Here is a 14245-nt window from a genome sequence, read left to right as displayed (position 1 = left end):
CCATTTCAGAGTATTTTGAGCTGGGGAGATACCGAAGCAGCAACAGATAGTTTCCAGAGACACACTCAGCAGGCAGATCACGAGGTGAGTTTCCTTTCAGTAGGAACGGGTCTAAGGCCACAATGCCGGCCCGTTTAGCTAGTAGTAGTTTCCGGACTTCGGTCCAATGCAGATTCTAGTATGTTTGATGCCTTCGTGGCTCAGACAGGATTTTGTGTTATGTGTTCCGGGTTACAGCCCGATGTAGTATGCTATTTATGTGCCCATGTTAGTTGATATGCTTATGTTATGCTATGTTCAGTAGTTCCGGACTTCTGTCCGATGCAGTCAGTTCCGGACTTTGGTCCGATGCAGTTAGTTTCGGACTTTGGTCCGATGCAGGAGGCAAGGCCTCAGTAGTTCCGGATTTCGATCCGATGCAGAGGGCAAGGCCCTGGTTAGTTCCGGACTTTGGTCCGATGCAGTTTCCGGACTTCGGTCCGATGCAGCGGGTAAGGCCCAGTATGTGTTTATATGTATTGTATGGTATGTGGTAGTTTGGGGGAGCTCACTAAGCTTCGTGCTTACAGTTTCAGTTTTGGTTTCAGGTACTTCCGCAAGCAAAGGGAAGAGCTCGGGTTGATGGCATCACACACACCACAGCTTCAGTTGTCTTGGGAGTTGTTTTAGTTTTCATAGATGGGATTTGATACAGTTTTACCTTATGATTTTATCATGGTGTTTTTAGTGATTATTAAACAAAATTTTTTGGGTCGTATTTTGGGATGTTTCAAGGCTTGCCTTAGGGAAATCTTTGACTCAACCAAAAACTAATCCTCAGGTGCTGAAGGCCTCCTTGAAATGTCAATTAGTCATCACCTGAATACCATCACATGTGACTAGGCTCAGATAATCCTTCGAGTAAAAGACTCATTCCTACAATGGTTGGATTGAAACAAGAGCTGCACAGTAGGGACAAATCCATCACTCTGAGATTATCCAACCCTGATCACATGTGATGTGATGTATTCACCTAATGGCTAACTCCCATCACCCGGAGTCCCACAAAGCACAAAGCAAGCAGCATTCGGACACAGGAACTAATCAAGCAACTTTATTCTCGTAAAAAGAAACTATACTAGTATACAATGCTAAGCTCACAATATCACGCATAACCTAAACACGCTATCCTACTATTGTCTACTCAATACTAGCATGCAATCCTCATAAAGCTGAGATACATATATCAAGCACATAAGGCATCCTCCTAGATCCTTTGTCCTATTCTAGCATGTTGTTCTACTGGAACTAAAACATATAATCATAATATAAACTTGGATGGGTAACTTGGGAGTACTTACTTGAGCTCGGCTGATCGCATGCACCACACCGTTTTCTTTTAAGAAAACTCTAAGTTCTTTTTCAAAATTCTTTTCGAATATGTTTCTCTTTTGAAAATCCTTTACTATTTCCTTAGTTTGAGTTCAGTCACACCCGTAAGTGTGCCTGAATCCCTCTAACCAAGGTTCTGATACCAACTTGTAACGACCCAAAATACGACCCAAATTCTTTTGTTTAAATAGTGCTAAAAGCTAACAATCATCCATAATATATAATGAAATCGTATGTTACAAATCCCAAAAATTTATAATAGACGTGTCATCACAAGAAAACTGTATCAACATATCATAGCATCTGAAACAAACTCCCAGGATAAAAGAAACTGAAGTTGTGGTGTGTGTGTGATGCCATCAACCCGAGCTCTTCCCTTTACTAGCGGAAGTACCTGAAACCAAAACTGAAAACTGTAAGCATAAAGCTTAGTGAGATCCCCTAAACTACCACATACCATACAAAAACATATAAACACATATTGGGTCTTACCCACTGCATCAGACCGAAGTCTGGAAACTACATCGGACCGAAGTTCAGAACTAACCAGGTCCTTTCCCTCTGCATCGGACCGAAGTCAGGAAACTGCATCAGACCGAAGTCCAGAACTGACTGGGACCTTGTCCCTTGCATCAGACTGAAGTCCGGAACTAACTGCATCGGATCGAAATCCGGAACTGACCGGGATCTTGTCCCCTGCATCGGACCGAAGTCCGGAAACTAACTGGGCATAACATAGCATGACATAAACATATCAACTAGCATAAGCATATATACTGCATACTGCATCGGACCGAAGTCTGGAACACATAACACAAACATAATTGAATCACAAAGACATCAAGCAATCTAACTATTGCATCGGACCGAGATCTGAAACTACTGCTAACTAAACCGGCCGACATTGTGGCCGTAGACCCGTTCCTACTAGAAGGAAACTCACATCGTAATGTTGGCTGTTGAGATGATAACTCTAAAAGTGGCTGAGTGCTACTCCGGAACTGTCCGGCTACAAATCCCAAAAACACTAGATCATGTACTCGTAAATGCCCTCAGGATAAAATGACTATTTTACCCCTAGTCAAAGTCAACTCCCTGGTCAAAGTCAACTTCCAGTTGACCGGACTCGCCGATTCAGGGCGCAGACTCACCAAGTCCCTCCATTACTAACTCTGACTTTAACTTACCGAGTCCCCTTCCCCACTCACTGATTCACCCAGAACTCACTAACGAAGAAAGACGGGGGACTCGCGACTCGACTCATCGAGTCCGAAGAACAACTAGCCGAGTCCTAGCGTGCAGATCTCATACAATCGATCCCAATCCTTACCAGAGCATCTAACTCTTAGATCTAAGCTCCTGGGACCATCTGAACACGTAAAGTTGCTAACTTTATGTGTAACTAAAAAGGAATGAAGCTATTTCACTCAAACTCTACTTTAATAAGGAAAACTCATCCGACTCGCCGAGCTGTATGAACAACTCGTCGAGTCTATGACAATCTTCATCGGACTCACCGAGTTGCTCATCCAACTTGTCGAGTCCACGGCTATCTTCATATGACTCGTCGAGTCAACCTTGCGACTTGCCGAGTCCATTCAATCCTTTTTCCATATAGACTTGATTTGAGCCATGCAGCGACTCCAAATCACAGTTCTAAGCTTCTAGGGCATGCTTATCACGTAAAGTTGCAAACTTTACATGCATACATGGCTTTAAAGGCTTCAAATGTCAAATCTAGGCTCTTAATGGGGTTCTAAGCTCAAGAGGGACCTCAATCACGACCACAACTGAAACTTTACACTTCTAGAATGCGATGAGGGTCTAGATCTGAAGTATAACCCGATCATAAGGCTATATAAAAAAGGATTTGGGATATTTGGGTTTAAAAGCAACAATTTGGGGACAAACAAGATCTACTAGATCAATAAGCAAGATGGAGACTTTATTACCAGAAAAGATGACCACAAATGAGTGTGTTCTGGATCTACTTCCTCTTCCTTGAACTCTTCAACCTTCTCCTTCTTCTACTTGCTCCAAAAGTTCCTTCACAAGGTAACAATCACTCACACGCTCTTTAAGGGGGCTAGGGTTCGGTAAAGGATGCTCTGAGGGTCATGGAGGCGAGGTTGGGGCGCATAAATGCGTTTAAATAGGGTGCAAACCCTTAAAATTAGGACTTCATCCAGACAGGCGGACTCGCCGAGTCCCAGCGTATGGACTCGTCGAGTAGCCAACTCAATTTGCGTGATCATCATGTCTCTACTCGACGAGTCGGGCTACAGAATCGTCGAGTACCCTATAAGAAATGAAAATGCTTTATTTAAATCACATACCAGAAATGAGGCGTTACACAAAGAGCTAGCAAGAGGAAAAAGATAGAAAGGGGAGAGCTGATTGGCTCTTTTTTTCGTGATTCACACTTGGTTTGTGGTATTCTTTCTCGTCCTGAGAACCGATTGGGTAAAGACATGATTGAATTATCATGTTTTTCGCTTTGACAATTTCACAAATAGGTTAGAGTAAGGTAGAGATGAGTAATGCAACCCATATGTTAGATGAAATGCTGCTGGGAGGGACAATACACAAAAATCTGAATTTGACTTAAATGGACCTCCAAAAATCCCTGACTTACATATCACACCCCATCTTAATTCAGCTCACAAACCAAGTTTCTGAGATTACTAAAAAGACCCTACATTTAAATATTATACTTATTTTCATGTAATTGAATTATATTATACTAATTGTTAGTGGTTTAAAAAAATAAAATTTGATTAATATTTGTGTATAAAAATGTTTGTGTATTAAAATAAAGTAATTTAATTAAAATAGAAAAAAGAAAAAAAATAGAGTGCTAGGAGTGTTACCACTCTGGTGGGTTTTGTTTTTTGTCCGCAGATCTTTCTAGCCTCTTCTGTCTATGCGGCACAGATCACGCGCAGACATTAGTCTTCGCAGACTGTTTTTTTTTTATCACTGCAGACCTAAAAATGTTTGCGCGCCCTCTTCTTGGCGCAGATGTGGACCAAAGTCTTTTAACATCTTCATACATCTTCTAGCCTAAAAAAACACATACACTTTTTTTTGAATTTATATTTATTCCAACTTTATTAGTGATAAACAATTTGAAAAAGAAAAGTTACAATACTTAAAAAAAAGTTTGATGATACAAACATGAAATTCTTAACAAATTTATAAATAAAAGTTTATTACAATAACGGTCGTTGAAATTGTTTATATAAATATGAAAAAAAATAATATATTCTTATATTTTTTGTGCCAAATTTTATAAAACATTATTTAGTAAAGCATCGTCAATTTCTTAGAAAAAATATTTATAGCACGTTTTTAATTGATTTAATTAAAAAATCGAAGTTTATTTCCATTAATTTATATATCAAATTCTTTGATTCCTAATTACAATGTTTAGGCATAACTTTACGACAAAAATTGTTGGTTTTTATCAAATATATACGTGAATTTGTATCATTTTTATTTACAATTATTATACAATAATATATAAAAGTTGATTTAGATTTGTTAATTATTTATAACAAAGTTATAAATATATAATCACTTTGTAGTTTAAAAAAAAACAGTTTATTTCGATTTTAGTTTGTTTTAGTAGACTGTAGATGTTAAAAAAAACAAACGAGTCAAAGATGATGTGGCAAGATGCTAAGAGTATTACCACTCGCTACACACACTTTTCAACTAGTTTTATAAATATTTTTTTCTAAGTAAAATATCTTAAGATCCACCATTATTTTTAGGACCAATATATATATATATATATATATATATATATATATATATATATAAAAGGCAATAAGATAAAAAAAGATAATAAAAAACTTAGTTTTTCTAAAAAGAAATAATTGCTTATATTTGTCAGTAAATATAAAATTAAAATGTATGTATCTTCTAAAGTTCAAATGATAAAAAAAATGCGTAAATTACTGAAATCGTCTCTGTAATTTAGGTAAAATTGAGTGTTTAGTCCTTAACTTTTTTTTGTACTCGTACAATCCTCAATGTTTCATTTTATTACGCGCCTTGTCCCAATTGACATTTTTTGTCACTCTTCTCCGTTAAGTATATCACGTGCCTGACACACTAAGGGCATATTCGTCCTTTTATTTGAAAACCCTTTTTGAAGGTTGTATAACGTGTTTCTCTCTCTCTCTCTCACTCTCTCACTCACACACACACACTCTCTCTCTCTCTCTTTCTTTCTCTCTCTATTCTAATCACTTTCACTTCATCTTTCTCCATCGTTTTTATTCTTCTCTGCAACAACAAAGCAACAATAAGAACCCTAAGTTGTGGTCACCCAACTGTAATACGAACATCAACGACGAAGAAGAACCCTGGACGATGATTCTATGCTTGTACCAACAAGGTAATTTTTTAACTCAACCCCATTAGTATAAAAACCTTTGACGAAGGCCAAATTATCAAATTTTTAGGTTACAACTTGTGGTTTTATTGGCTGGGTTGGTGAAGATGAGTCTGATCATGCAAGAGCTGACCTTTTACTTCTATCAAAGCTTGAAGATCAGAATTTGAAGTTGAGGATGCTGCTACTCTTCAGTTGGGTTTTTTTTGTTCCGATCCTAATTTACAAGTTGTAATTTAGTCGATGTAATTTATAGGGCTTTTGATTTATTTTGTGGGAATTGACAATTATGTTGATGGTCTGTGGGAATTGAAAACCATCTGCCTTCTTCCCTACACCATCTGCTTTCTTCCATGCACCATCTGCCTTCCGTTTCCTGCTTGGTGCATCATTACATGCACTTCCACTAGCAATCTGACCTTTGAAACTTCTTGCATTATGAGCAATATTTTTGCATTTCGAACATGTCACAGATTTGTTTTTCCTTGAAGCACTATTCCCTTTCACCAGATCTTCCACATCAGACTTGTTTCATTTCTTTTTTGGTCTTCCAATAGGGACATGATGTTTCGGAGGTAGCAATGTGGTAGGGAAAGGATATTTTTCCCACATTCTTCTTCCATTAATAGGTTTAATCTTGAAGGAATACATTTCCTTCCATGTTTTTAGCCAGTAAATGGGATGAACCCATGATTCAGGCAACCCCACATCTTTGTTGTTTTTTCTCATATCCCATATTGCAACTAGTGCATGCTTACATGGGATGCCAGTAAGTTCCCATTTCCTACAAGAACATGTATGTTGAACCATGTCAACAACACACTGGTCCATCCATGGTCCAGTGACTTGGTATTCACCATTCCCACAAAAAACACCAATACACTGTGATACCTCATTTTTTCCAATACAGTTGTTGCAGTTGGAGTCAAAGGTCCAAATGCCTTATCGACTACCTTTTGCACTGTGACTATCCTTACCATTAGGTACTCTCTAATGAATTCTAGGCAAGTGATGATCGGTTGTTCACGTGATTTTTGAAGTTGACTATTAAGAGACTCACACAAATTATTTAGAAGACCATCACAATGTGCCCTCCCTGCATTACAATTGAAGTTTAAGCTAACATATGTTAGTAACTAACAAAAATAAAGGTACATTAACTAAAAAAGGATACAAACCTATGAAGTGTGACCTAGCCCAGTGCTAAGGTGAAATAGATTTAACCCATTCATAGCAATCATTGTTCAATTTCTTGAAATCTTCCATTGCATGGTGAAATTCTTGCACAGTTGTTACAGTTGCACAATTCCATAACATGTCCTGAAAGACCCTTCCCCTCCACTGTTTTTTCATGTTTTCGTGGATATGGCGTAGACAAAACCTATGTTCTGCACTTGGAAAAAGTGTACCTACTGCATGCAACAGTCCCTAGCAAATACAAACATAAATAAAATCAAATTGAATTATACATGTGTAGTTATAAAGATGACACAAACAACAGATCACCTTATGTCTATCAGATATAAATGTAAAGTTGGAGTTACTGTGCAAGTCGGGGTCATCACCCAAACAATTTAAAAACCAAGTCCACGAATTGATGTTTTCGGCCTCTACTACAGCGTATGCCAAAGGATAAGTACAGTTGTTTCCATCAAGACCCTAAATACAAATATTAAGTTAGTAATTAAAAACATTAAAAATAGATGAGAAAAAAAAACAAAGTATAAACTTACCACTGCAGTGAGGACTATTCTTGGATAAGGACCATTCATAAAAGACCCATCCAAGCCAACATAATCTTGTTTTCCAGCTACAAAACCCTTCTTCAATGACCCTAAGCATATGTATATCCGCTTGAATATTCTTGATTCACAGTGGGGATTGGGTTCGGTTTCAACTTCGATTTTCACGGTGGTGTCTAGGTTTCGTGTCGAAGTTCCAAAATATAGTCTCTTAATATAGAGTATTGGCCTGCATAATCACCTCTCACATGAATATTTGCCTCGTTTTTTTCCTGAAATACCTTCGTCTTTGAAATGTCACATTGGTATTGGCGTTGGAGTTGTTCTTGTAAAGCTCTTGTAGGAATCGTGGGGTTACTTTCCACCTGTTGCACAATTTGCTTGGATAAAAACTTGTAAGTACAAGCTTTCACAGTCCTCGTTTGTAGACATACATGTTTTTTCATACGTACGAACCTCCCAATCTGCATCCTTACTCCACTTGCTTGCATATAGGACCCACGGGCACTTCCTTTCTTCAACAGGCCCACCAACACCTACTTCAATAAGGTTTGGTATACTACCTTTACAAACAGCCCTTACCCTATTTTTGTCATTTTTAATTATGACAATCTCTATTCTAGTCTCGACAACATGTTGTTTTATTTTGTTTTTCAACTCTTCAGATGAACCAAAACTCTGATACAAGTAAAAGGGATCAGTAACACACGCTTCACTATTTTCTTCTACCTCTCGTATTGCTTTAATTGAATTTCTTCTACTTTTATCCCCCCCCCCCCCCCCCCCTCATCAGATGACAACTCAAATATCAATATGTCATTATTAAGCACCTTGATTTCTTCATCTTCCTTACCATCTTCTACCTTCATACTTGACCCTCCATTGTCACCCATCCATTCTGTATTTTGGTCAATGTTCAAGAAAAATTCTTTCATATCTATGTCAGGCTCCTCAATCATGTTATCCTCATCTAATAGGAAGTCACTATCTTCACTATCAGTCAAATCATCACCATGCACTCAAATGTCCTCACTTTGATTGACCTCATCTTGTACAAATGCAGTAACGCCTTGATCAAACTCTTGTACAAATGAAGTAAAGTCTTGATCAAAGTCATTTGGAGGGTTTTCACAATGATCAAAGTCTTGATCAAAACCTTGTGTTTGAAATTGAGGCTCATTTGGGGGTTTTCCACATTGTTCAACTTCTGGTATGGTAGAACCACTACAATCCCCTGTTGTTGATGTCTTCCATTCTAAGAAAAGCCTTTTAGAATGGACATTAAATATGTCTTCAACATTGTCTTACCATGCTCTGTATAAACTTCAATAAGTTTATGTTTCTCCACATATATCCTCAAGTGGTTAATATCACTATCACAAGCCAAAGCAAACAAACTAGTATCCAAATATGATAATAGTCTTTTGAAGTGATAATACAATAGCTTACCTTCCTCTACGTAGCCAAGGATGTCCATCATTTCATCAATATCATGAACAGAGAACTCGACAATGTCCACTAAATCAACATACTTTACTTTTCCCTTTATGTATCTCCTTCCAGGAAACTTTGTAAAAACTCCATTATAAAACAGTTTAATCGAGAATATTAACGGATTCCCACCTGCGAGAACGTGAAGCTTAGGTTTTGAGAGTTTGTGCTTTAGATGAGAGTATTAAACACAAAAATACTTACTGTAAACTCGTCCAACGTCTATTTCCGCCATGTTTGCTCGAATCCTCCACCCCACCATTGTTGCCTTTAGGAAATCATGATTGAAATCGAGTAGGTTAGGGTTTTCTAAGTGATTTAGTTGAGAGAAGTGGTATGTGTAACGTAAACGAGAAAGATGATCGGGAAGATATAAGCAACGTTTGCCATATCCATTTAGGCACCATGTGTAAAAGGATAAATATACCCTTAGTGTGCCAGGCACATGATATACTTAACGGAGAAGAGTGACAGAAAACGTCAATAGGGACCAGGCGCGTAATAAAATGAAACCTTGAGGACTGTACGAGTGCAAAAAAAATTAGGAACTAAACACACAATTTTACCTAAACCACAGGGACCATTTCAGTAAAAATTTAATATATTTGTTCTCTAGAAAATACAACGACTGAAATTATCAAAATCATGAAAAACTGAAGAAATAATCCTTGGTTAACGAAACATCGTCACAACTTAGCCCCGTGTTCATGGATGAGTTCAACGTGGGTTTTTCGAAAACTAGGAACCAATCTTCCGCCATGGCTCTCCTCTCTCACTCACTCTCCCAGCTCTCCAAAGTTCATCCTAAACCAGGAACAATTATGCCGTCTGTTATCCATATCGGGAAGAGAAGGGTATTTCAAGGTTGGATCTTCAATCCATGGCTCCTTAATCAAGAACCCAGTATTTAATAACCTTCACAACCCTATCGAAAATCAATATCACGTAGCTATCTGGAATTCCCTCCTCTTCGTCTATTCAAAATGTGGCTACTTGTCTGATGCATCCAAACTGTTCGACAAAATGCCAATGAAAGATGCTGTATCCTGGAACACGATCATATCAGGGTTTTTCACCCAAGGTCTCTACAATGTCGGATTCGATTACTTCAAAACCATCTACAGTTCTTCTGGTGCTCATCGTTTCGATCGTGGAACCATCACCACCATTTTATCTGCAAGTGAAGGATCGCAGTTCTCCAACGTTAACAAAATGATCCACTCCTTGGTAATCATCCATGGCTACGAGCGGGAAACTACAGTAGCAAATGCCCTAATCACATCGTACTTTTCTAGCGAATCTTTTCATTCCGCAAAACAAATTTTTGAAGAGATCAATGATAGAAACGTAGTTACTTGGACAGCAATGATCTCAGGGCTCGCACAAAATCAATATTTTGAAGATAGCTTGAAGGTGTTTGTGGAAATGCCTAGAGTATTCGTCTCTCCAAATCTATTAACATACTTGAGTACGTTAATGGCATGTTCTGGTTTACAAGCACTTAAAGAAGGGCGTCAGATCCATTGTCTCGTTTCAAAACTAGGCATGGATTCAGATCTTCATATAGAAAGTGCACTTATGGATATGTACTCTAAATGTGGCAGCATGCAAGAATCATGGCAGATTTTTGAATCAGCTAGGGTTCTTGATGAGGTCTCCATGACTGTAATTCTTGCAGGTTTTGCACAAAATGGATGCGAAGAAGAAGCTATTCGTGTGTTTGCAAGAATGATGAAAGAAGGAATCAAGATTGATTCAAACACAGTTTCTGCTATTCTAACTTCTTTCAATGGCGACACTTCCTTATCTTTTGGTAAACAAATCCAATCTTTAATCATTAAAAAAGGGTTTTTCTCAAACCCATTTGTGGGAAACGGACTAATCAACATGTACTCAAAATGTGGCGAATTGGAAGAATCAATCAAAGTGTTTGAAACAATTCCTGAGATGAACACAGTTTCATGGAACTCCATGATTGCAGCTTTTGGTTCTCATGGTGATGTTTCCAAAGCTCTTGAACTATATGAAAAGATGAGAGAAGAAGGTGTGGAGCCTACAGAAATTACGTTTTTGTCCTTGCTTCATGCTTGTAGTCATGGAGGTTTAGTAAACAAAGGCATGGAGTTTTTAAAATCCATGGAGAAAGATTATAAAATTAGTCCAAGAAAAGAGCATTGGGCTTGTGTAGTTGACATGTTGGGGAGAGGTGGATTTTTGAATGAGGCGAAAAGTTTTATAGAGGGACTACAAGTGAAGCCTGATGTACAACTCTGGCAAGCATTGTTGGGTGGTTGTAGTATACATGGGAATATGGAGATTGGGAAGTATGCAGCAGGGCAATTGCGTCTTTTGACACCGAATAGTCCTGTGCCTTATGTTTTGATGGCGAATATTTATTCTTCAAAAGGGAGGTGGAAAGAGAGGGCGGAAAGTATAAGAGGAATGAAGAAGGTTGGAGTGGTGAAGGATGTAGGGATAAGTTGGATTGAGATTGAGAAAAAAGTTCATACATTTGTTGTTGATGATCGTATGCATGAGGAAACCGAGGGTATTTTTGGGATTTTGTTGGTTTTGTTTAGGCATTTGACGGATGAAGGGTACGTACCGGATAAGAGGTTTATTTTAAGACATTGGGATGATGAAGGGGTAGTTTTGTCATTGCAAAATCAAGATGAATAATGTAGAAAACTTAAGTCTTTGGTGTCTAATCAAATTAGATTTTATTAGAATATTTTTGGAAGAAATAAAATAATATAATATGAATGAATTATAAGAAATTGGAATGTTATGAACTATAATATGAAGGAATTTTAATATGTTGTTATATCATAACTATATCCCTAGGAAACTAGGTTGTTCAATAATCAAAACCAATTTCCATCCATGCTTATGTTGTGTGTCTCATGAAGCTTTGATCAATTCTAATAAAAATGTGAAAGAGAACAATCATAAGCAACAATTTGATTGATTACTTCACTTGGAGATAACTTTCATGAATCTATTGATTGATTTGAAAATTCCTACGGCTTGACCAAAAAATGATGGCCCCTCCTCCGTATCATCTCCACCTTCTCCAAATATTATCTGCAGACACAACATTACATGACAGGTTGTACTGTGTTTTAGTAGCGTGCTGAGAGAGATGTTGATGAGATAAAAAGACATGAATATCCTCCTGATCCACATCATTAAAAATAACCCTAGAAAACTTGTCCAGTCCAATCTTGTGTACTAACCTCAAGGTCTTCTGAGACAGGACGACTTATCATTTCCCTGGCTAGTAGATAACGATTTGGTCTATCCTTGTCGTCAAAGAACACCTTCCATAATCTAAGTATTTACCAAAAAAACATGTGTTAAAGAATTAAAAAAAAAAAAAAAAAAAAAATAGGTGACATGACATTAGTATTAATTAATTTTTAAGTAATTACCCAGGATAGCATCTAAATACAGCGCCAGTAGGTAGAGGCTTCATTGAGTACACCGTTGTAAAAGATCTACAACAATGTTATTGTTTGGTAATTAGAGCATTTAATGGACTTAATTTGGTAAGTTATTTCTTGCATTAAATGCATCATTTTCTAAATTATCATTTTCTAAAAAATATGTAAGAATGTCATATTTATTTATACCTTAAGAAGTATCTTCTCAATTTCCGAACATTGAATCCAACTCCAACATCCTCACTAATAAGACGTGGGTTCCACATAATCAAAGGTCGTGGCTAATATGATGCAAAAATAAGATAATTTAACCAAATTATTTAGTATTATTTATCATAACATAAGGAACAAAAAGAGTGCATTTTTTATCCCGTTTTTGTTGATTCACATCCATTTGTTCTCGTACATTACAATTTACATACATATAAAACAAGACTCACAAATATATCACAATAAACAACATTTTGTTTTTCTATTTTAATGGAAAATGAAAATGAAAAATTACCGGATCATCTGATAAATCGGATGCTATTCTCTCTACATAATCCAACATCTGATAATCTGGCACTACCATCACAATAATTTCATCTTCTTTCTCCACAGGCTTTCTGTCACTTAAGCTGGATAAAATAGGGACCAAAAAGAAATAAATTTCCTTTTTTGGACCTAAACAAAAGAAATCAACTAACCACAGGGACCAAATTTGTAAATTACCTAGCAAAACTGAAAGTGGCATCATTCCATCTATACTTCAAAAGAGCAGCAGCACCAGCATCTGGAAATATTGCTTTGACTCTCTAACCATAACCATTGATACGAATTAGCAGCTTGAATCACAAAATGTGAGTAAATGACCATTTTACCCTTCTACTAACCTGACATCCAGTTTCCTGGATGAGTGCATCCACAAAAATTCTAGATAGTTCCCAGAGTTCAGCCTGAGCACCTTCATCATCAAGAAACTGCAACTGTGGAATCAAAAGCTCCACCTGCAAAAAATATCATGAATGTGATATTTTGACATTGTCATGTTTAGTTATCATTGGATTTAGCTTGAAAAAGTCACAATAGTTTACAAAATCCAAGTAAAAAACATTCAAGTCACAAAAGGGTATATTTTTCTCTAGTATTTGATATGGTGATTGGTGAAGAGTTTGTAGAACATACAATGGCTCTCATTCCTCCTGAAGACACAAAAGCAGCAGTTGCTTCACTTGATTGTCGAACTGCACCCTCCAAATCAGAAGGCAAGCAACTGAAACACATTTCTCAATTTCCTCAACTGCTTTCACAAAATCGCATTTTCACAATTCTTTTTTGAAATTCAGATTAATGCTTCAACATTTTCACTAGATTTCGTATAGAAGGGATCAAGGGAACTATACACAAGCTTAACTTCAAATTACGCGAAATTTTGAATATCGTAACTAAAGAATTGTTTAAATAATCATATGAAAGAAAGCATTGAAAAAATGAGATTCACCTGTCACCTTCTTCTTCTACTTCTTGTTGAAGTGAAGCTGATGAGATTTCCTCAAATTCGTCATTTGAAGATTGTCCTTCAAACTTGTCAAACTTGGCATACGTTCTAGAATCGAATGGAGGTCTTTGGAGTGAAATTCCGTTGTAGCCACATGATTCAAGGGGGTAGATAGACGATGGGAAGCAGGTGGAAGAGGGTAATTTGGGAATAGACGCAGAAGGAGGAGAAGAAGAACAACAGATGTTTGAGTAATAGGAGGAAGCCATGGAAGATTTGGAAATCAGGGAGGCCATTGATTACGGGAAAGGAGGGG

The 14245-nt window shown here is 37.2% G+C and overlaps 2 protein-coding genes and 1 long non-coding RNA gene across 3 annotated transcripts; 2 read left to right on the top strand and 1 right to left on the bottom strand.

Moving 5' to 3' along the window:
- The first annotated feature begins 5520 nt into the window (after positions 1-5520).
- On the top strand, positions 5521-6108 carry LOC145017608 (uncharacterized). The gene is made up of 2 exons (XR_013666592.1): positions 5521-5776; positions 5844-6108. It is a non-coding gene; the product is annotated as an uncharacterized LOC145017608 (long non-coding RNA).
- A 3551-nt stretch (positions 6109-9659) lies between these two features.
- Positions 9660-11802, top strand: LOC145015670 (Tetratricopeptide repeat (TPR)-like superfamily protein). The gene has a single exon (XM_078974140.1). The coding sequence runs from the start codon at positions 9718-9720 to the stop codon at positions 11683-11685; it is 1968 nt and encodes a 655-aa protein (XP_078830266.1). The 5' UTR covers positions 9660-9717; the 3' UTR covers positions 11686-11802.
- Positions 11756-14245, bottom strand: LOC145015671 (DUF1995 domain protein, putative (DUF1995)). The gene is made up of 9 exons (XM_078974141.1): positions 13933-14245; positions 13617-13704; positions 13325-13438; positions 13164-13246; positions 12955-13069; positions 12639-12730; positions 12438-12503; positions 12243-12336; positions 11756-12090 (listed from the first exon to the last, which is right to left on the bottom strand). The coding sequence occupies exons 1-9, from the start codon at positions 14223-14225 to the stop codon at positions 11980-11982; spliced, it is 1056 nt and encodes a 351-aa protein (XP_078830267.1). The 5' UTR covers positions 14226-14245; the 3' UTR covers positions 11756-11979.

The sequence above is a fragment of the Lactuca saligna genome, chromosome 9 (assembly GCF_052625555.1).
Source record: "Lactuca saligna cultivar CGN05327 chromosome 9, ASM5262555v1, whole genome shotgun sequence".
Lineage (NCBI taxonomy): Eukaryota > Viridiplantae > Streptophyta > Magnoliopsida > Asterales > Asteraceae > Lactuca > Lactuca saligna.
This window is presented reverse-complemented; position numbering and strand designations above follow the sequence as displayed.

Excerpts from the sequence above, each read along its gene's own strand:
- LOC145015670 (XM_078974140.1), top strand. The coding sequence starts at position 9,718 with ATGAGTTCAACGTGGGTTTTTCGAAAACTAGGAACCAATCTTCCGCCA.
- LOC145015671 (XM_078974141.1), bottom strand. The coding sequence starts at position 14,225 with ATGGCCTCCCTGATTTCCAAATCTTCCATGGCTTCCTCCTATTACTCA. Across the intron at positions 13,705-13,932 it reads GTAGAAGAAGAAGGTGACAG|TTGCTTGCCTTCTGATTTGG; the intron begins GTGAATCTCATT and ends AATGTGTTTCAG. Across the intron at positions 12,731-12,954 it reads CCGATTTATCAGATGATCCG|CCACGACCTTTGATTATGTG; the intron begins GTAATTTTTCAT and ends GCATCATATTAG.